This window comes from Oryx dammah, unplaced genomic scaffold (genome assembly GCF_014754425.2).
Source record: "Oryx dammah isolate SB20612 unplaced genomic scaffold, SCBI_Odam_1.1 HiC_scaffold_26, whole genome shotgun sequence".
Classification (NCBI taxonomy): domain Eukaryota; kingdom Metazoa; phylum Chordata; class Mammalia; order Artiodactyla; family Bovidae; genus Oryx; species Oryx dammah.
In genome coordinates, this window is record NW_024070210.1 from 43,730,277 (window position 1) to 43,752,688 (window position 22,412).

At 44.1% G+C, this 22,412-nt stretch overlaps 1 protein-coding gene and 1 pseudogene across 1 annotated transcript in view; both read left to right on the forward strand.

Annotated features, from left to right (window-relative positions):
* Positions 1–7,957, forward strand: part of GLDN (gliomedin) — a 56,544-nt gene extending 48,587 nt beyond the window's left edge. Inside the window, exons 7-10 of the mRNA XM_040226514.1 lie at positions 1,424–1,507; positions 3,022–3,147; positions 4,107–4,257; positions 7,013–7,957. Of these exons, the coding sequence (XP_040082448.1) occupies positions 1,424–1,507; positions 3,022–3,147; positions 4,107–4,257; positions 7,013–7,490 (839 nt within the window). The 3' untranslated portion in view covers positions 7,491–7,957. The remainder of the gene's footprint in view (positions 1–1,423; positions 1,508–3,021; positions 3,148–4,106; positions 4,258–7,012) is intronic.
* An 8,952-nt stretch (positions 7,958–16,909) lies between these two features.
* LOC120853642 lies at positions 16,910–20,618 on the forward strand (annotated as a pseudogene).
* The last annotated feature ends 1,794 nt before the right edge of the window (positions 20,619–22,412 follow it).

The following is a 22,412-nucleotide window of genomic DNA, read 5'->3' on the forward strand; positions in this document are numbered from 1 at the left end:
AGTCTGACCCTGCTTCTGTAGAATTCGGACTTGCCAGAGGCTCTGTCAGCAGTGAGAGGGGTGCTGGAGAGGTGCCCTCCCAGCCTAGCCTGTCTGCTAAGAGGCTGGTCGGCAGGGGATGGGCTTCAGGGTTGTGAAAACCATTTCCTTCCGCTCTGCCTCCCAGGAGTGAGTCCTGGTTGCCAGGCATCCAGCATCTAAGCTTGGCCCTCACTCCTGCTCCTCCTATCCCTTTCCTTTAACCCCGTCCCACCCCCTCAGCTTCAGAAGCTGGTGGGTAGGTCCTGCACAAGTTAATGAGACCTTTTCTTCAGACTAAGAATGGGAGGGTCTCTCTGACCCTCTCTGTGAGAACCCCAGGCCCCTAAGTGGAAACTCCGGGGGGAACTCGAGAGGCAGGATTGTGTGTGGAGAGTCACAGCCCCGAGACCACTTTCATCCATGGCAGACGGGCTTCAGAGAGACAGGGCTCATCCAGCTAAAGGAACGTTTGAGAAGAGCCTCCCTATTTTACTGATATAGACACCTCTCTAGTTTATTCTGTGTGTTTCCCTAGTGACGGTGGAGGTGCTCCTTTCTATCTAGCAACCACAAGGTGATCGGAAGCCCTCAGAATTTGCCTTAGGGAAGTGGGGTCCTGGCCTTTCCCGGAAAGCCCGATTTGCTGAGACCCGCTGCCAGCCGGTCTGCGCCCTCTCATCTCCCACTGGCCACACTACCCCCACCTTCTGTGCTGATTCTGCCACCTGAGCCAGCTCTTCACCAAAGGTCTGAGTTCAGCCCATTTGCTAAGGAAGAGGAATCTGTGCTTAGCCATAGCCTCAGACCAACTATGAATCAGGTGGCCCTCAAGGACCTGGGTCCCACAGGTCTTTGAGCAGAAAAAAAACATGGATAATGGGGAGGGGAAAGGGGCCACGACCTCTCTGGTCTGGGCTGTCTCTAGGCTTCTTCTTCCTCTGCTCCCTGGCAGTTCAGGAAGACAGGGTGAAATGGGCCACCCCATCATGAGGCCGCTCCTCATCCCCATCAACTTCCCTGAGGGTGAAAATCTCTCCAGAAAATGCAAACTGTGATAGATTCCCACCTGCCCAGAGTGGCCAGGAACGTGTCAGCCTTCCCCACCTCCTCCAGGTTGTTGAGGGTTAGGATAGCTGACTCAGGTGACATTTTCCTATTACTGACATCCTCTCGGGATTGTACAGTCTTAGCAACTATGGTCATGAAATGCTTGTTGGGAACTCACCAGGCAGAGGAAAAAAAATTGGAAGCATATAAGTTGGTGCTTAAAAGCAAGCAAGGAAAAACCAAGGATGCTTATGAAACTCGAATCTGGAATGAGGTGGCTGAAAGCACCAGTTATAAAGTTATACACATCTCACTGTGCCAACTGCATTTGCTCTGATTATCTTTGTTGTTTTAGGTGAGACATGTGCTGTACCAAATGATGATACCTTGGTTGGAAAAACTGATGAGAAAGCCAGTGAACACCATTCCCCACAAGCAGGTACAGAAACAAAGCATCTTGTTTATGTTTTAAATTATTTGTGTATGGGTCTTCATTGCTGTGTACAGGCTTTCTGCAGTAGGGGGGGCTACTCTTCGTTGCGGTGAAAGGACTTCTCACTGTGGCGCCTTCTCTTGTTGTGGAGCACAAGCTCTAGGTGCACTGGCTTCAGTAGTTGTCTTGCACAGGCTCAGTGGCTGTGGCTCGAGGGCTGCAGAGTGTGGGCTCAGTAGTTGTGGTCACGGGCTTAGTTGCTCTGCGGCATGTGGCGTCTTCCCAGACCAGGAATCGAACCTGTGTTCCCTGCATTGGCAGGCAGGTCATTACCCACTGGACTATCAGGGAAGTCCCAGAGCATCCTGTTTTAAAACTCAGAAATCAGATACCTTAAAGTCATATGGACTAAAAAAAATAAAATAAGCACAACGTGCAAGTTGTGAGTCATGTTTCTTTTGTTGCAAAATGAGGACTATAGCCCAGGAGAAAGCATTTCAGGTAGCTCTGAGAAACTGCTCCAGAGCAGTAGGGGGAAAGGAGGAGTACATGCAATCAAGCACATGATTTTTGCAGAAAGTTTCTGCAAGTCACATGGAGCAGTCATCACCATGAAGGATTTGGGTGCTTTTCTAGATATTTAGAAAGTGAAAATGTTAGTCTCTCAGTCATGTCTGACTCTTTGTGACCCCACGTACTGTAGCCAGCCAGGCTCCTCTGTCCATGGAATTCTCAGGCAGGAATACTGGAGTGGATTACCATTTCCTTCTCCAGGGGATCTCCCTACTCAGGGATTGAACCCAGGTCTCCCACATGGCAGGCAGATTCTTTACTGTCTGAGCCACCATACGAACACAACTTCAGTTCAGTTCAGTTCAGCTCAGTTGCTCAGTCATGTCCAACTCTTTGTGACCCCATGGACTGCACCATGCCAGGCTTCCCTGTCCATCACCAACTCCCAGAGTTTACTCAAACCCATGTCCATTGAGCCATCACCGCACAGGTGATGCCATCCAACCATCTCATCCTCTGTCGTCCCCTTCTCCTCCTGCCTTCGATCTTTCCCAGCATCAGGGTCTTTTCCATTGAGTTAGTTCTTCATATCAGATGGCCAAAGAATTGGAGCTTCAGCTTCAGCATCAGTCCTTCCAATAAATATTCAGGACTGATTTCCTTTAGGATGGACTGGATGGATCTCCTTGCAGTCCAAGGGACTCTTCTCCAACATCACAATTCAAAAGCATCAATTCTTCGGCCTGGGCTCATAAAATCAGCTCCTGAAAATATCTAACTCTCTGAAGACCTGTTCTACCAGTCCCCCACTCCAGCCTCCACTGAGGACAGAGTTCCTCATTTCTGCTCTCCACCCTTAGCTCCTTTCAGGGGATGTGGAAAGTCAGCAGCTGCATCAGCACATGATTTAATCCTTGTAGAGGTAGGTGGCAAGTGCCAATGGCAACTGCCAGTTTGTAGGTGACAGTCATAACTGGGAGGTGAGTAACTTTCTCTTCTTTTGATAGAATCCATGATCACATCCATTGGAAATCCAATACAAGTGTTGAAAGTTAAAGAGACGTTTGGGACTTGGATAAGAGAGTCTGCTAACAAGAGTGATGAACGCATCTGGGTGACTGAACATTTCTCAGGTGCTTTTACTTGGCAGATAATTTTATCTTTCCTCTGTTGCCTCCCTTCAGGCTTATCCTGTTTCTGTGTCCGAAATCCTTGCTCACTGGTGTAACAGAATTGCTTTTTTTTATTTTAGAAAGCCTAAATGAGGGGGCAGAATGCTCTTCTCAGTTGAGCACACTGGTGACAGACTTCACAGTTCAGATAATAGGGACATGACCAGGGTACCTCCACTGTAGCTTTTTGGCAAAGTGTCCGGAAGGAAACAAATAGCATCCTGACTGATAAACCCTTTATAAACCCTGAAACCATAATGAAGAAGAAATGCCAGAGACAATTTTCTTTTTTTTTTTGCACAGGCTATCTTTCTTTAAGGAGAATCCTTTTGGCCACTTTTCTCAGATACCGCAGTATCAGAGAGCCCAAGGGTGTGGGTGAGGTACCATCTTGAAGGTCTACTGCATCACACTGTCCCAAACAGATGTGGTCAGGAATTGCAGTGGCCCCATGCCGGAAGAGGCCTGGCCATGCCTACTAGTCAGAGCAATAGCTCAGACATGCTACTTTGGTTTCATCCAGGCTCACTCATCAGCTGGCAGTAACTGTCCAGATGACCGGATGAGAGGGAGTCTGTGGCTCTGAAGGGAAGAGCAAGGCCCCCTTGGAGTGCAGTGGTGGGAGGTGACCGCACAAGACGATGCAGCCTGTGGCAGTCTCACAGAAACGTTGATGGAATTGTAGGGGAGGGCATGGTACCGTTTTCCTGGGAGGAGCAAAGGCAGCTCTGGTTACTGTGTTCAAAAGATGGTTCAGGAATCCACGGAAGAGAATTGGCCTTGGGGTTTGGGAGCCTGGGATCTTGAAACTGGACAAGGACCCTTGCAGGACGTCTGGCTCTCACCTTCTGTCCTTTTACCCCTCCTCCCCCGACTCACCTCCAAGCTGTGACTGCCTTCCCCTGATTTCCCTCCTACAGGCATCAGGGTGAAGGAATTCGAAGACCAGCCCTCACTGCTGAACGGCAGTTACACGCTCATCCACCTCCCGTACTATTTCCATGGCTGCGGGCACACTGTTCACAATAACTCTCTCTACTACCACAAGGGAGGCTCCAACACCATAGTGAGGTGAGTCCTTCAGGGCCCCGCTGCCCCTCCTCACCCATCCCAGCTGGCACCTACTGTGCGTGGCGCTTTAGTCACACTTCAGCTACTTAAGGGAAGGGACTGTGGTTCTACCCTCTTTATGTTCCCGGGGCCTGGCGCACAGCCAGAGGTTAGTCAGGGTTTGCTGACTGAATGAACCACAGGCCACAAGGAGTGAGCCCCCATTGCATTTACTGCTGGTCTGGAACCAAGTGCAAGTTCAGGGCCAGAGAGAAGGAGGCCGGGAGTGACTCGGGGTGGGGGGCGGTGTGGGGGTGTGGAACCTTTCTCATCCTTTGGGAAAGAAAGAGCAGAATCCAGGCCTCCCTCTGGCAGGAAAGGGTCACACCCCCAAATCGTTTTTGTTCTGAAAACTGTTGGGTGTGAAGAATTTCGTGTCACAGCTGAGATCTCTGAGGACTAGAGACTGCAAGGCCTTCAGGTGGTTCTGTCATCCTGACAGAGCCCTCACCAAGCCACCTCCACACGCCCTCCATTTTCCCATGGGCAGGAGAGGTGGCCACCCAGGTAGTCGGGGCCCAGGACAGCGGCCCAGGCTTCCTGGCTCCGCACAAGAATTGCTAAAGGTTGTCTGCATGGCTCAAGAAGAAATCAAGTGCTGGGCTTTAGAAGCAGATGTCATCTTGGGCAAATCAAAGGAGCAGTGAACTCAATCAAGTTCCAACCCTCCCACCTACTTATTTGTGACCTCAGAGGAGAGACACCACTTCTGGTGACTTCCGTGTCCTCACCACAAATGGAAAGATGGATAAGAATCTCTGCAGCCTTCCAACTGTACTCCCATTGGAAAAGACAATTGCAGTGTTATGAAAGCTGTGGTCCTCATCATTCCAAACAAGAGACCTGTATCTTGAGGGAGGACTGGATTCTTTCATGGGCATGGGCTTGCTAGTACATCATGCTGTCAAACCAGCCACGTCAGACACACATGTCAGCTGTGGCTGGAGGCACCCCCTCCTGTGCCTCTGCACCACCTCCCATCCTGGGTTCCCTCACCACCTCAGCACCTCCTGGCTACCTCATCTAGACAGAATCTTGAGCTAAAAGAAAAAGATTAGTGACCCGCACCCATTCAGAAGCCCTCTCTCCCCACACACACTGCTTTCTGTGACATTTGTTCTCATTCATCCCGTGGCTCCCTGCATGTGAGTGTGTGCTAAGTCGCTCAGTCGTGTCCGACTCTTTGCGACCCCATGGACTGTAGCCCACCAGCCTCCTCTGTCCATGGGATTCTCTAGGCAAGAATACAGAGTGGATTGCCATTCTCTCCTCCAGGGGATCTTCCCAGCCCAGCAATCCAACACACATCTCTTTTGTCTCCTGCATTGGCAGGCAGGGTCTTTACCACTAGGAAGCCTTGTGGCTGCCATATATAGAGCCACCCAGGTGGCACAGTGGTAAAGAATCCATCTGCCAAACAGGTTCAATCCCTAGGTCGGGAAGATTCCCTGTAGAAGGGAATGGCTACCCACTCCAGTATTCTTTCCTGGGAGATCCCTTGGACAGAGGAGACTGGCAGGCTACACTCCATGGGGCACAAAAGGGTCACACATGACTGAGCAACTGAGAGCAGTTACGTGGGGTATTCTGGGGTAAATGAGGCCCAGAGGAGGATTGGCCACCCTAAGAGTGGCTTCTAATGACACTAAGCTTGTGTGAGGTTAGAACAACTATACTGGGGCCCTGCTCTAGTGCCTGACTACAATCTGGGAGGAGACTCAGAGGCAGACTTGAATTAGACCCTTTTTTGCTGGAAGAGACGAGCCTCTTCAAGAAAAGCAACTGTAAGTGCCAGTATCAGACAGGAACCCAATGGCAGTCCTGAATCCCTGGCATTCAGAGGAAGGGAGCCCTGAGAGCAGAGATGGGCATGAAAGACCTTCTCAAGCCCTCACTCTTATCTAGTTTCTTTTCCAATTTACTTCAGGATTTCTTAACTGGTTTCAAGCTTGCTGTACTCCAGTGCAGACCCGCAGCTTTGCTCAGGTCACAGTTCTTCTTCTGCTCAATGGCGCCCTCTAGTGCTTTTGTTTTACCCTTGAGTCCCTGAATTTTCATTCCTGAAACTGAATCAAAATCCACTTTTGCTATGATGCAGGTTTGGAGTCTGCCAAATCAAACAGCCTCCAGGAGCTGAGGGGCATGGGGTTTCACGCCATCACTTCATTGATCTACTTGCTTACCAAAGAAAGAAAAGTGACTTCACAGCCATGACTTAGCTACTTCACTTCTCAGTTGCTGACTTCCTTCACTGAGCCTGCTGTGAAATTTTTATCTTAAAACTCCAGCGTGGAGTAGAGGAATCACCTCCAAACTTGGAGATCAAAAGCCTGAGTTTAAACTGCTTATCTGTATTCCTGAGCTGGTCACATCTCCTATTCTCATTAGTAAAATGAAATGACAGACTATCTTTTAAGGCCCCTTGCAGCTTTGAGAGGGCATATCAGGAGGTCAGCGGACACCTGAGGATTCGGGAAGTGAAGGACTTTTACCAGGGTCACATGGTTAGTAGGTGGACACTGAGATGTAGTCACCAGCCTCTGCATCCTCACTGCTCACGGTGTTGCAGATATAATAGCAGAATGAGCACAACCTGCAACTTACTAGAAATGCAGAATCCCAGGCCCCACGCCAGGTGAACAGAGGAGCCTAAAATCCACCCTTGTCCGTAAAAAATGGTGTCTCATATCTACTTTTTTTTTTTTACACATTTCAGATTTGAATTTGGCAAAGAAACATCCCAGACTCTGAAGCTTGAAAATGCCTTGTATTTTGATCGAAAATACCTCTTTGCAAATTCCAAGACGTACTTCAATTTAGCTGTAGATGAAAAGGGCCTTTGGATTATCTATGCTTCCAGCGTGGACGGCTCAAGCATCCTTGTTGCACAGCTGGAGGAGAGGACCTTCTCCGTGGTGCAGCACATCAACACTACATATCCCAAGTCCAAGGCTGGCAACGCCTTCATTGCCCGAGGGATCCTCTATGTCACTGACACCAAAGATACGAGTGTAACGTTTGCCTTTGATCTGTTAGGAGGGAAACAGATCAATGCAAACTTTGCTCTAAGAACTTCCCAGTCTGTTCTTGCCATGTTATCATATAATATGAGAGACCAGCATTTGTATTCTTGGGAAGATGGCCATTTAATGCTTTATCCTGTGCAATTTCTGTCAGCTGCATTACATCAGTGATAGGAAGCCTTCTATTCCCCTCAGTAAATTTCAGCTGTTCTCTGGTACCATGTGTGTCCCAATAGGAAACTTGTCTTTAAGGGCGGTCAGGTAATTAGCTGTCATAATCTCACGACATGGGTGCTTATATGGTGTTTCCCCTTTAATTCTGATTCTGTAAGGGGGAAATAACAGACTGGAACTCAAAGATGGCTGGCATTTGGTAATTCCTTCACAAACAAGCTGGGCAAGTTACCTCTGCCTCTTTAGGTCTTGTTTTTCCCCACTGGTAATATTAAAGGGCTGGCTAAGCTGATTGGTAAGATTTCCTTACCTGTAGGGAAGTCTGTGATTCTTAGCTGTTGCTGCTCTCGCAACTTTTATGTATTTGGTTTTGGATTTTATTTTTGGCTTTTAGCCATGGCTGAGCAGATTTACCTCTGAGTTGATCAGCCTGGTGGCCTGAGCAATGAATTCCTTAGTGCCGACTTATGTTTATTGTTTTGGAAGCTGCACTGACCCTTTAAGGCTGTTGAGGTACCTTATTACCCCTAACTTATTACCTTTCTCTGCATCTTCACCTGCCACCAGAGCGTCAAAGTGGGCATCATCCTTAGCTCCTGATTACCACGCCAAAATTAGCCAAAGCCAGGAATAGCTGCCTGCATTGAAGCAGAAACAGGCGCTTCTGGATTCCTGTCAATTTCTGACCATGCCGATCTGCAGCTCGGCTCGTAAACATTGAATCTGCAGGTCTTGCAGGGTCTTTCCGCCCTAGATCTGGATCTGCTCTCAGAGCAAATACTGTGCAAGTGGACATGAATCCAGCGAGAACCTTGAGAGGCACTTTGCATTTTTCAGAAGAAAGGTGCCATTCGTGGTTATTATCTAGAACAGGGATGGGCAAACTGTGACCCTTGGGCCAAAGGCAGCCCATTGTTTCTGTAAATAAAGTTTTATTCAACACAATCAGAGGCATTTGCGTATTATCACAGTCACTGGCATATTATAGGCTGTGACTACTTTTGCTGTATACTGGCAGAGTTGAATCACTCTAAGAAAGTTGAGTAACAGCTCCCCAAACCTAAAACATTTATTTTCTGGCCCTTTACAGTAATAGTTTGCCAACCCCTGATCTAGAATAGTAAAGTGAATTCTGATTCTTAGAAGGGCTTATTCACCTGAGCCTGTTTGTTATATTTTTTTGTTTCAGACTAAAAAGTGGTCATTTATATGCTTTGAGTTTATAGTAAAGAGCAAGGGTGAGAACAGCATAAAATTAAGTGTGTCCCCCAAAAGAGCAGTTAATGAACTGTTCTTACCCTAATGTAGTTTTTCTTTTTAATATATGTTATCTGGCTTTTTTCTCCTTGTGACTTTAAAAAAAAATTTAATTGGTGGATAATTACTTTATAACTACCCAAATATAGTTTTAAAGAATGTGATCTGGTCCCTTTGGATGCCAGGAGAAAATCCAGTTTAACTTGCTCCTAGTTCAGTTCAGTTGCTCAGTTGTGTTCAACTCTTTGCAACCCCATGGGCTGCAGCATCCAGGCTTCCCTGACCATCACTAACTCTCAGAGCTCCCTCAAACTCAGGTCCATTGAGTCGGTGATGCCATCCAACCATCTCATTCTCTGTTGTCCCCTTCTCCTGCATTCAATCTTTCCCAGCATCAGGGTCTTTTCTAAGGAGTCAGTTCTTCACATTGGGTGGCCAAAGAATTGGAGCTTCAGCTTCAGCATCAGTTCTTCCAGTGAATATTCAGGACTGATTTCCTTTAGGATGGACTGGTTGGATCTCCTTGCAGTCCAAGAGACTCTAAAGAGTCTTCTCTAACACCACAGTTCAAAAGCATCAATTCTTTGGTGCTCAAGTTTCATTATAGTCCAACTCTCACATCCATACATGACTACTGGAAAAACCATAGCTTTGACTAGATGGATCTTTGTTGGCAAAGTAATGTCTCTGCTTTTTAATATGCTGTCTAGGTTGGTCATAGATTTCCTTCCAAGGAGCAAGTGTCTTTTAATTTCATGGCTGCAGTCACCATGATTTTGGAGCCCAAGAAAATAAAGACTCTCACTGTTTGCATTGCTTCCCCATCTATTTGCCATGATGTGACGGGACAGATACCATGATCTTAATTTTTTGAATGTTGAGTTTTGTCAGCTTTTTCACTCTCCTCTTTCACTTTCATCAAGAGGCTTTTTAGTTCTTCTTTGCTTTCTGCCATAAGGGTGGTGTCATCTGCATATCTGAGGTTATTGAGATTTCTCCCGGCAATCTTGATTCCAGCTTGTGCTTCATCCAGCCCAGCATTTCTCATGATGTACTCTGCATATAACTTAAATTTGCAGGGTGACAATATACAGCCTTGATGTACCCCTTTCCCAGTTTGGAACCAGTCTGTTGTTCCATGTCCAGTTCTAACTGTTGCTTCCTGACCTGCATACAGGTTTCTCAAGAGGCAGGTCAGGTGGTCTGGTATTCCCATCTCTTGAAGAATTTTTCGCAGTTTGTTGTGATCCACAGAGTCAAAGGCTTTGACATAGTCAATAAAGCAGAAATAGATGTTTTTCTGGAACTTTCTTGCTTTTTCTATGTTACAGCAGATTTTTCAATTTGATCTCTGGTTCCTCTGCATTTTCTAAATGCAGCTTGAACATCTGGAAGTTCACAGTTCACGTACTGTTGAAGCCTGGCTTGAAGAATTTTGAGCATTACCTTGCTAAAGCGTGAGATGAGTGCAATTGTACAGTAGTTTGAACATTCTTTGGTGCTGCCTTTCTTTGGGATGGGAATGAAAACTGACCTTTTCATTGGAATGAAAACAGGCCTCAGGAGTCCTGTGGCCACTGCTGAGTTTTCCAAATTTGCTGGCATATTGAATGCAGCACTTTAACATCATCATCTTTTAGGATTTGAAACAGCTCAACTGGAACTCCATCACCTTCAGTAGCTTTGTTTGTGGTGATGCTTCCTAAGGCCCACTTGACTTCATACTACAGGATGTCTGGTTCTAGGTGAGTGATCACACCATCATGGTTATCTGGGTCACTAAGATCTTTCCATATAGTTCTGTGTACTTGCTCCTCAGTTCAGTTCAGTTCAGTCGCTCAGTCATGTCTGACTCTTTGCGACCCCATGAATCGCAGCACGCCAGGCCTCCTAAATGCCCTTAAATACACATATTTTCTGCCAACTCGGTTCTTCAAACATCCTTCAGCCCAGCACTGAGGTCCAGGCAGGGCCACCGAGAGTAGAGAGGAGTCCTGCGGTCCTACGGTCAGGAAAGGGACCTAGGGAAATACTTATGTAAAGATTCTTCAGCAACTTGCCCTCACTGAGTACATGTATGTGTTAGGGGAGAGCTTCTGAAACTTTTTCCACTGGAGCATCACTGGTTCTCAGTGGCCCTGGGTCCTGGTTTTATACCATATTAGTGGAAGCATTTTAAAACTCAGGGAATGTGCAGATTGAAACATTTGAGTCTCCACAGCCCCTGAATAAACCTAGGCAGCTGGGAATTTGGTGTGGCTGTGTTTGGTGTGGCTGTGTTTGGTGTTGCTGTGTTTGTTTGGTGTGGCTGTGTTTGTTTGGTGTGGCTGTGTCTGGTGTGGCTGTGTTTCTCAAAATAACGGGCATTTGAAACTTTCCCCCACCTTTTAATGAGACTGGTTGTGTCATGCCCTCACAGCTTTTTAAAAAAATGTCCTCTTCAGATTCATGTTTTATAACAAAGTAAAATAGAGTTTCATGTTCAAGATCAATGCGTTTAATATGTGCTACTCTTCTTTTAAAGTATTGAAAAGTATATGTTGGCTGTTTCTGGACACAGGGGACCTGAATATGTATATAATTTCATAGTGATGATTATAATAGTAATATATACAATACTAACTGTACATACAGTAACAACCCAAAGAGGTTAGTTATTGAATTAGCCCATATTTCTTTTAGGAAAAGTTTTAGAAACCCCAGTCTTGGTATTTGATTTATCTTGGCACCCTTAACTGTTGGTAAGGAATCATATACTCACTGCTAGAGACATATAGATTGGGATTTCTCGCTCTCTCTTTTTTTTTTTACTATGGCAGAGTAATATAAGGACAACTGAGTTTGACCAACAAACAAAAATTGTGAGTAATTTCATAATAAGATTGAAAAGTTTGTCTTTACAGAGTGAAAAGAATTCAGATTTTACTCATTCTTTCCTGCAAACAGTGCTTGATTTTAAAAAAAGGTTTGAGCTCACCAGTTAATGTTTTTAAGTCAAGATATCATTTTAGCAGTTTACATTGATGCTTATAAGCAAAGTTACTTTAAAGCACTTTTCAAACATTTGCACTCCTGATGTCAGAATCAAACCAGATAATTCCCTAATTCTTCTTTAATCTAAAGCCAATAACTTCCCACCAGAGAGTAAGTAGAACCATCCCTCTCAACATCAGAGGTTGGGTGGACCCCATTTCAAAGCATTTTCTTGCAAACTGATATTGTGTCCTATCACTTAGCCCAGGTGTTACGACAAAGAACGAATCCTGGGAGGAAAGTTTTAAAATGAGGAGTTCTGATCTTAGGTACCTCCACAGTCTGTTACCTTCCAAGGTTGCAAGATAAAAAGTCAAACAAGACTCTAAAATTCTTAAAGAACCAGGTGTCTTTTTCTAACTGCACTGACTACATTTTGACTGTGACCAGCTGATCACAGACCATCTAAAGGAGAGGTTCACGACTGAGCTTTTCAGTTTTCACGCAGCTGCTATGACCTGGTGAACCACATCACTAAAAACCATCATTTCCAATCCGTAATCGCAGATTCTAAGCTATTCTGAACAACGAATGGATCATGATGAATGTATCTTTTTTGGTTGTAATTTATTTACCTTTAATTAGTCAATAAAAATAATCACTGCTGAACATAATCACATGTTGAAACAAGTGTACTGTTATCATTACCTCATGTTAATTTATACATAATGTTTAGAAGAAAAAATAACCAAAAACCAGTATTGTGGTAGAATTATATTCATATTTGTTGCTCCTCTATTCAAACTCTCATAGTTTGCTGGCTCCTTCTGAGTACTGAAAAAAGTCATTAATATGGATTGTTTTCTCTATCAGAAAACATGAAAAATGTGCAGCTAGTTACTAAAACTAGATACTTACAGACATAAGTGCAATGAAGATTTGTTAGTTTACTGGCTTAGTTTAGGCAACTAAAAAGGACATGATGTTACAGGCTAAATGTCATGGTGAAGATAAGACATTGTTTCCTAACTTTATGATCATGGTTTCCACCTTACTCATACATGTCCAAGAGAAGGATCTGGTCTTTGGAAAAAGACAGTAGTTAACTTTGAAGATTTTTTTTCAAAAGGCGTTCCTTTTTAAAAAGCTGTATCTAGAGGAATTTGCCAGTTTAAGCCTGCTACTGCTAAGTCACTTCAGTCGTGTCCGACTCTGTGCGACCCCATAGACGGCAGCCCACCAGGCTCCCCCGTCCCTGGGATTCTCCAGGCAAGAACACTGGAGTGGGGTGCCATTTCCTTCTCCAATGCATGAAAGTGAAAATGAAAGGGAAGTTGCTCAGTCGTGCCCGACTCTTAGCGACCCCATGGACTGCAGCCGACCTCGTTCATAGGATTTTCCAGGCAAGAGTACTGGAGTGGGGTGCCTTTGCCTTCTCCAATTTAAGCCTACTCAGGCATAGAACACTCCCCAACAAAGAATTCCTCAACACTCATCACCTTCCAAGAGGCAGATAAATAAGCTGGCACAGCACTGCTTGTTACTCTAAATATTGCCTCACCATTGGACAACCCTTCCTGCTCAAATTTTTTCGAGACATCAATGTAACTGCTGCCTGGTGCTTACCATCTATGTGTCATGGTCTCTTCTAGGCAATGGAACATGTTATTACATTATTTCTCTTGAGCATCATAGATGCTCAAATGGAAAAGTCCTTGTTGTTGTTTTTCAGTTGCTAAGTCGTGTCTGACTCTTTGCAACCCCGTGGACTGCAGCATGCCAGGTTTCCCTGTCCTTCACAATGTCCCAGAGTTTGATCAAGCTCATGTCCATTGATATCCTTCTTAAACATCATTTACTCTCTCTGGCCAATGTTTTTATCCTCTCTCCAAGCATAGTAAACACTGTGATGTACCCACTACATGGATTCCACGTCAGGAAAGACTTTCTGCCCCTGGTGCTGGAAGTGCTGTCAGGATATAGCCTTCAGCTGTCAGACCCTTCAGGATTTGCCTTGTCTGCAGAGATTTGCTTTACCCAGGAAGCATCTCCTCATCCAGTGATGGATCAGTGTGAGTATAAAGGCTTGGACAATTCAGCCCAACTTGGAACTGCTGTAAAGGGCCATTCTAGTACCAGAGATCCCCATGGCTCAGCCAGACCTGTCACTGGGCCTGCATCACAGACTTTTCTTTCTGCTATCCTGCTTCCTACTCCTCCAAACCTCCCAAAGGTATTGATAGTAAGGGCACTGTTTAATGACACCCTGCTAACTAAGCTCCATCTCAGAATTTGCTTCCCGAGGAAACTGTTGTAGAGTTGCCAGGTGAAATGCAGGTTGCCCAGCAAAACTTTAATTTCAGATAAATAACAAAAATTTTAAAATATAAATATGTCCCAGAAATGGCAGGGGATATATTTATACTATGGGTCAGGAAGATTCCCTGGAGAAGGAAATGGCAACCCACTCCAGTACTCTTGCCTAGAAAATCCCATGGACAGAGAAGCCTGGTGCAGGCAACTGTCCATGGGGTCATAAAGAGTCAGACATGACTGAGCGACTTCACTTTCATTTTCTTTCTTGCTATACTTATACTAGGGGCTTCCCAGATGGCTCAGTGGGTAAAGAATCTGCCTGTAATGCAGGGAAAAAGGAGAGTGAAAAAGTTGGCTTAAAGCTCAACATTCAGAAAACTAAGGTCATGGCATCTGGTCCCATCAGTTCATGGCAGATAGATGGGGAAACAGTGGAAACAGTGGCTGACTTTATTTTTCTGGGCTCCAAAATCACTGCAGATGGCGATTGCAGCCATGAAATTAAAAGACGCTTGCTCCTTGGAAGGAAAGTCCAACCTAGACAGCATATTAAAAAGCAGAGACATTACTTTGCCAACAAAGGTCCATCTAGTCAAGGCTATGGTTTTTCCAGTGGTCATGTATGGATGTGAGAGTTGGACTATAAAGAAAGCTGAGCACCAAAGAATTGATACTTTTGGACTGTGGTGTTGAAGACTCTTGAGAGTCCCCTGGACTGCAAGGAAATCCAACCAGTCCATCCTAAAGGAGATCAATCCTGGGTGTTCATTGGAAGGACTGATGTTGAGGCTGAAACTCCAGTACTTTGGCCACCTGATGTGAAGAGCTGATTCATTGGAAAAGACCCTGATGCTGGGAAAGATTGAGGGCAAGAGGAGAAGGGGACAACAGAGGATGAGATGGTTGTATGGCATCATCAACTCGACGGACATGGGTTTGGGTGGACTCCAGGAGTTGGTGATGGACAGGGAGACCTAGTGTGCTGTGGTTCATGGGGTCACAAAGAGTCGGACACAACTGAGCGACTGAACTGAACTGAACTGAGTGCAGGACACGTGGGTTCAACCCCTGAGTCAGGAAGATCCCCTGGAAAATGAAATGGCAACCCACTCCAGTATTCTTGCCTGAGAAATCCCATGGACTGTCCATGGTTACAGTCCAAAGGGTTGCAAAGAAGCAGACATGACTGAGCAACTAAGCACATACTTACACTAAAAGTTTTATTTATCCAAAATTCATAATTTAACTGGGAGTTCTGTATTTATATTTGCTAAATCTGGCACCCCTAACCTGAAGTGGTCCCAAAAAGAAGCCGCTGATGCAGCTTTGAAGCTGAATCATCCACCACCCTGTTTGTAACAGGGACCTCAAGGCTGATGGTGATTGAGCAAAAATAGGCAGTGAGACGAGATGGTCCAATCGTTAAAGCTTTCATTGGTGGGAAACTGGAAAGATGTGGCAGTGGGAAAGGAATGCATCAGCTAGTGTTATGTATCAGGTGTTAGAGATCATGAAGAAACAGGGAATCAAAGGATCATGAAATCAGGTGGCTCTTGCTAAGGAAAAAAGATAATAAACAGGTGAGAGCAATTGCCAACTGAAAGTTACGTGGAAAGCCCAGGGCCTCCTTAACAGCATGCAAAGAGGCTCTTGACTTCTGCAGTGGAAGGCAGAGAAAGCTGAAGACCAAGCCGCGGACTTGAAGATCAGCTCCAAAGAAGCTTTTTGCCAAGCTCCAAAGAAAATTAAACTCCCAACAAAAGAAGGTCACCACACCAAGGTGAGGACCTGGCCAGGAAAAGGTTGGGACTCTGCCATCTGGGATGGGGCTATCCGGGTCGGCCATTTCCAAATTGCCATTTGTGGTCATTTAGAAATAATGGGGAAATTCAAGGATGCATTAGATCAAGTTTGTTGGCAAATTTATTTTCTGTAAAAGGCTTGATAATAAATATTTTAGGTTCTGTGGGCCACACCTTCTCTGTTGCAACTCCTGAATGCGGCTGCTGTGGCTAAAAAACTCACAAACAATAGGTCAATGAGTGAGCATGGCTGATTCCAGTATAGCTTTGTTTATGGATGCTGACATTTGAATTTTATCATTTTATGTGTCACAAAATGGTTTTAACTATTCTTTTTAAAGATGACTTTTAAAAATAAATCTATTTTTGTCTGTGCTGGGTCTTCATTGCTGTGCATGGGCTTTCTCTAGCTGTGGCGAGCGGGAACTCCTCCTCGCAGTGCACAGGTTTCATATTGCCATGGTTTCTCTTGTTGTGGAGCATGGGCTCTATCTAGGCCTATGGGCTTCAGTAGCCGTGGTTCACAGGCTTAGCTGCCCCACAAAGCGTGGAATTTTTCTGGACCAGGGATTCTTTACCATTGGACCACCAGAGAAGTCCTGGTTTTAACTATTTAAAAATGTAAAAACCATTCTTAGCTTACAGACTGCACAAAAAAGGTGTGGGCTGGATTTGACCTACACCTAATTTCAGGTTGCTGAAACCTGATATAATTTCATGATTTATAATAAATATATATTGGTCTTTGTCTACTTTCTGGCATAGAGCTCCTAGACCTCAACATTTCCTGTGATGAGCGCCATTAAAGTGTCTTTTGTTGTTAATAAAGTGACTTTTGGAAAGCCCCTAGGTAACATAAACAGGGACTACTTACCAGTATAGCCAGCCATGATTAGAGGATTGGAACTTTCAGTCCCACCCCAACCTCTAGGGAGGGGAGTGGAGTTAGAGGTTGAATCAATCACCAGTGCAAATGATTTAATCATTCATGCCTATATGATGAAGTCTCCATAAAAACCCAAAAGGACACGGTTTGGAGAACTTCTAGCTTGGTGAACATGTGGAGATATGGGGGGGGTGGGCATGAAAGCTCCAAGTCCTTTTGGTATGCCTTGCCCTATGCATCTCTTCCATCTGGCTATTCCTAAGTTTTATCATTTTATAATGGTGATCTAGTAAGGAAAACATTCCTCTGAATTCTGTGAGATGCTGTTGCAATTAATCTCAACCAAGGAGGAAGTTGCTGGAACTTCAGAAGCACAGGAAACTGCATGGACTTGGGTTTGGCGTCTGAAGCAGGAGCACCTGTGCAGGACTGCGCCCTTAGCCTGTGGGCTCTTGTGCTATCTCCAGGGAGATGATGTCAGAACTGAGTAGAATTTTAAGACACCAACGAATATCCAAGAATTTTGTAGTGTGAGAAAACTCCCACACACCTGGTGTCAGAAGTACTCTGTTTTGTTGTAGTGTGAAAGTAAAAGAAAAGCTAGAAAACTGAATTTTCCCTTATTCACCTGGGTTAAGTCATGCTATCCCGAATGGTAATTTTTCTTTCTTACATATACATAGATCCCTTTTATAGGATCCCTGTTATATATAACAGTACACAGATACTCTTTTATATTCTTTTCCCATGTAGGTCATTACAGAGTATTGAGTAGAGTGCTACCATAGTAAGTCCTTATTATTTATCTATGTTCAAATGGTACTTATATTTAAGAACATTTTATTGCTAGAGGATGGAGGTCATTGTGTCAACTTAAGAATTGTTGCACAAACAGCGTAAAATACTTCATCTTCTCAAAAGGAATACCATGGTGGTTGGCAACATCAGTGTCATCAGAGTTCACTTGAGTGCTGACTATGAGATGTGTACCAAATGCTTCACGTATCTGATATAATTCTCATAGAAAGTCCATAAAGTATAAATATTATCCACCTTTTCCAGATTAAAAGATATTAAGAAATTCACTCTAACTCAGTTTGTAAATGGTGAAATTAAGATTCAAATTTGAGAAGTCAGATACCAGAGCCCACACTGTGAGTAACTGCTCTTTCCTGCCTCTCAGAAAGAATCCCAGGGGTGTGGTAGTGAAGTGGTAGCCAGACTGCTGTAGGATTCCTCACTGCTTCAGTTTCTTTGTCGGGCTTCCTAGCAGAAAGACAAGCAAAGATGATGAAAAAGACGAGCCCGTTGGAATACCATCATAAAATGATGGGACAATGCAGCCCTAGGGGCACGTGGTCTGCCCTACAGGAAGCCAGTGCCTCAGTATATGAGAGGTGTCCATCTGGTAGAGGTATTCTGCATGCCCCTAAGGCTGGCTGAGGGAATCTGGTGTATGATGTCAACTATCACAACAAGAACAAAAGAAAAATGGATGCTCTGTCAGCAGTGACCATGAGAAAAGTAGTCCAGAAATAGTGTTGGGTCTCCCATGTGAAACAGCAGGATCTAAAAGAGTATTTTAGTACCCTTGGAGAGGTTCTTAGGGTTCAGGTCAAGAAAGATACTAAAACTGGTCATTCAGGGACTTCCTTGGTGGCCCAGTGGCTAAGACTCTGCACTCCCAATACAGAGGGCCTGGGTTCGATCCCTGTTCAGGGAATTATGAACAGATCCCACATGCCACAACTAAAAGTTCACGTGCCGCAACTAATAAAACCCGACACAGCCAAATAAATGCATATTCTAAAAACTGGTCATTTGAAAGGATTTGACTTTGTTCATTTTACAGAATATGAAACCCAGGTGAAAGTCATGTCACAGCAACATGTGATAGATGGACACCTGTGTGACTGTAAACTTCCAAATTCTAAGCAAAGCCCAGAGGAGCCTTTGGGAAGCAGAAAGGTGTTTTCTGGGTGCTGTACAGAGGACGTGACTGCTGATGAGCTGTGGCAGTTCTTTTCCCAGTACGGGGAAGTGGTAGATATCTTCAATCCCATGCTGTTCAGGGCTTTTGCCTTTGTTCCATTTGCAGATGATCAGGTTGCCCAGTCTCTCTGTGGAAAGGACGTGACCATTAAAGGAACTGGCATACATATATCCAAGGCTGAACCTAAACACAAAGCAACAGACAGCAGTGGAAGATGTGGTGGTGATCCAGGTGGCTTTGGGAGTCAGAGTGGATTTGGTAGATGAGCAGTAGAGAGGGCGGAGCTGGTTTGGGAAATAGGGTGAAGTCGCTCAGTCGTGTCCGACTCTTTGCAACCCTATGGACTGTAGCCTACCAGGCTTCTCCATCCATGGGAGTCTCCAAGCAAGAATACTGGAGTGGGTTACCATTTCCTTCTCCAGGGGATCTCCTGACCCAGGGATCGAACCCAGATCTCCCACATTGGAGGCAGATGTTTTAACCTCTGAGCCACCAAGGAGTAATATGGGCAGACGGAGGAATGTTGGTGCTTTTTGCATTAGTCCAGCAATGATGGCTGCAGCTCTGTGCGGCAGCTGGGATATGATGGGCATGTTAGCCAGTCACCAGAACCAGCCAGGCCTCTCAGGTCATAACCAAAGCCAAGGCAGCATGCAGAGGGAGCCAAGTCAGGATTTTGGCACTGGAAATAACTCTTAGAGTGGTTCTAATTCAGGCGCAGCAACTGGTTGGAGATCAGCATCAAATGCAGGGTCAGGCAGTGGTTTTAATGTAGGCTTTGGCCCAAGCATGGATTCTGAATCTTCTGGCTAGGGAATGTTGACATTGGGTTATGGTTAGTTTGTATAAACTGGTGGGAATTCAAATTTTTCTAAACGCATAGTAAGTATATTGTAAAATACGTATTTAAGAATTTTTATTTTTTAATATATATTTATTTTAATTGAAGGTTAATCACTTTACAATATTGTATTGGTTTTGCCGTACATCAGCATGAATCTGCCACAGGTATACACGTGTTCCCCATCCTGAACCCCCTCCCTCCTCCCTCCCTCTGGGTCATCCCAGTGCACCAGCCCCAAGCATGCAGTTTCATGCATCGAACCTAGACTGGCGATTTGTTTCATATATGATATTATACATGTTTCGATGCCATTCTTCTAAATCATCCCATCCTCTCCCTCTCCCACAGAGTCCGAAAGACTGTTCTATACATCTGTGTGTCTTTTGCTGTCTCACATACAGGGTTATTGTTACCATCTTTCTAAATTCCATATGTATGCATTAGTATACTGTATTGGTGTTTTTCTTTCTGGCTTACTTCTCTCTGTATAATCGGCTCCAGTTTCATCCACCTCATTAGAACTGATTCAAATGTATTCTTTTTAACGGCTGAGTAATATTCCATTGTGTATATATACCACAGCTTTCTAAAATTGGCTTGTTCAGTGTGGAGTATATTCAGCAGTATATCTGGCATTTTTCTTTAGAAAAAGAGCTAAATTTTTTTTAAGTTTTGTTACATAAAGGGTTGAAGTATTGAGTGTTTGAAAGTGAACTGCTATTAACCTTATTGATAAACCAACACACTACAATTGATATCAAAATGTTTCTCCTGCAATATTTTATCCATGGACTTGTGAAGTGAATTCTTTGCATGCTCATAATGGAAACGATTGATTAGAACTACGTTTTTCTTGTTTTCATTCAAACCCCGCCATATCAAGTTTTTTCCTTGGGAAATCTCTTTGGAGAGCATGGTGTCACAGTGCTTGGTTCTTTAGTTTTTGTTTTTTTAACACTTGTCTCCTTCATATACAAAGCCTTCATTTAATCTTTGCAGTTCATCTCATTTCAAATGTTTATGAAGAAGCACTTTAGTGAAAGTAGTGCTGTAAATAATTCTACCATAGGAATACTTCTGTCTACATGCTTTCTCATTCAGGAATTCTTATCACGCTGCACAAGCTGCATCTTTGATAATAAGTGTCTCATTTTTATACACTTTATTTCATGGACTTGTATCAATGCTGTGAATGCAAGGCTGTGATATGGAACCAGAGGCCTGTTAAAACTTCTGAAAGCTTGTGTGGGATTGATGATGGTGCCAGTATGAGCGAGGAAAGGAAAGAGCATGTGCAGAGATTTGGTGGTGCATCACGGATATTTTTTAACTTGGCAAGATGTGTCTCTCAGTCCTGTGGCTTTGGTAAGAGAGTGTGCAAAGAGCAGTGATAGCAAATAACATACAAATGTTTTTTCCATTCAAAGGACATCTGCATCTGTTGGAAGACTTTTAGTTTTGTTCTTAGTTAACCTACATTAGCTGAATGTGTTAAGTGAAACGATGTTTGTATTTTCCCTTTTTGTCAACTACTGTGAATGCTGTATGGTGTGTGTTCTCTTCTGTCACAGATCTGTAAGTCTGGTAATGTGAACTGAAGCTGAGGGGCTGAGAACATGTAGTGAGCTTATGGTGTGCTTTGCAGGAGTACTTGGAAGCAGAGTTCACTAGTGACCTCACGGTGTCTCCAAGTAAGGCGGAAGTTCAGATGTGTGTGGCTTACCCATAAGAATGCTGTGTGCTGCAGCTCTGTCTCCTGTGCTTGGATGCTTTTTTTACAAGAGTTGTCAATGTTGGAAATTCTTAAATAAAACTGATTTAAGTGATAATATGTATTTGGGTTGCAGCCCTGAATGCAAAAAATTCAAAGCAGTTAATTCTCCTTTTTTGACCCTTTTGAGATGAAATTTTCATGAAGTTTCTTGGCAATAGTTTATTTTGCTTCAAATAAACTTATTTGAAAAGTTGTCTGAGGTCAAATGGATTTATCACTTGTCATACATAGACAGCTGATACCCAGATTCAACTGCTATTTGTTCTTACATTGCCCAAAATGAAAAGTTTTTGTTTCACTTTTTCAAATCTAGTTTTTAATGTCTAGGTGACTGCAGCTAAAATGCTAAGCAGTACCCTCTAGCTTTTTCTTAGTGCCTCTGTGCATATGGGTGATGTTCTATTTGCATGGCCTATATAAATCTCCTTTGAGAAGTCATGACTTCTAAAAATATTCATATTTGAAGGAGTGGGCAAAACAATGTTAATTATTTTAAAATGCTTCGTAGCAAAGCTTGTCAATTGAAATGCAAGGAATATCAGCACCTTTCTAGTTGGGGATTAATTGCAATAAGGATAAAGTAGAAGAAACCACAAATAATCTTGTGCCTGAAATCTGTCAAGAAGCCTGATAGCTTTAAGAACTAGCAAAGTGGGTGGTCTATCTGTGGAAGTGTTAAGCGAAATGGTCTTTGTCTTCCAAAAGTGAGGACATAGAGTTTTATTGATAAAGCTGTAAACGTGTTAGTTGCTCAATTGTGTCTGACTCTTTGCAACCCTGTGGGCTATAGCCTGCCAGGCTCCTCTGTCCAAGGAATTCTCCAGGCAAGAATACTGGAGTGGATTGCCATTCCCTTGTCCACGGGATCTTCCCAAACCCAGGGATCCAACACAGGCCTCCTGCATTGCAGGCATATTCCTTTACTGTCTGAGCCAATGGAAAAGCGAACAATATTGATAAAACAGCTTACAAAACTCAGACACTCGGGATGCATTGTTAAGTATGTAAAAGCAGTAATATATTGCTTCTCTATTGTACTTAAATTGTGACTAACTTCTGTGAGAGTCGAGCTCC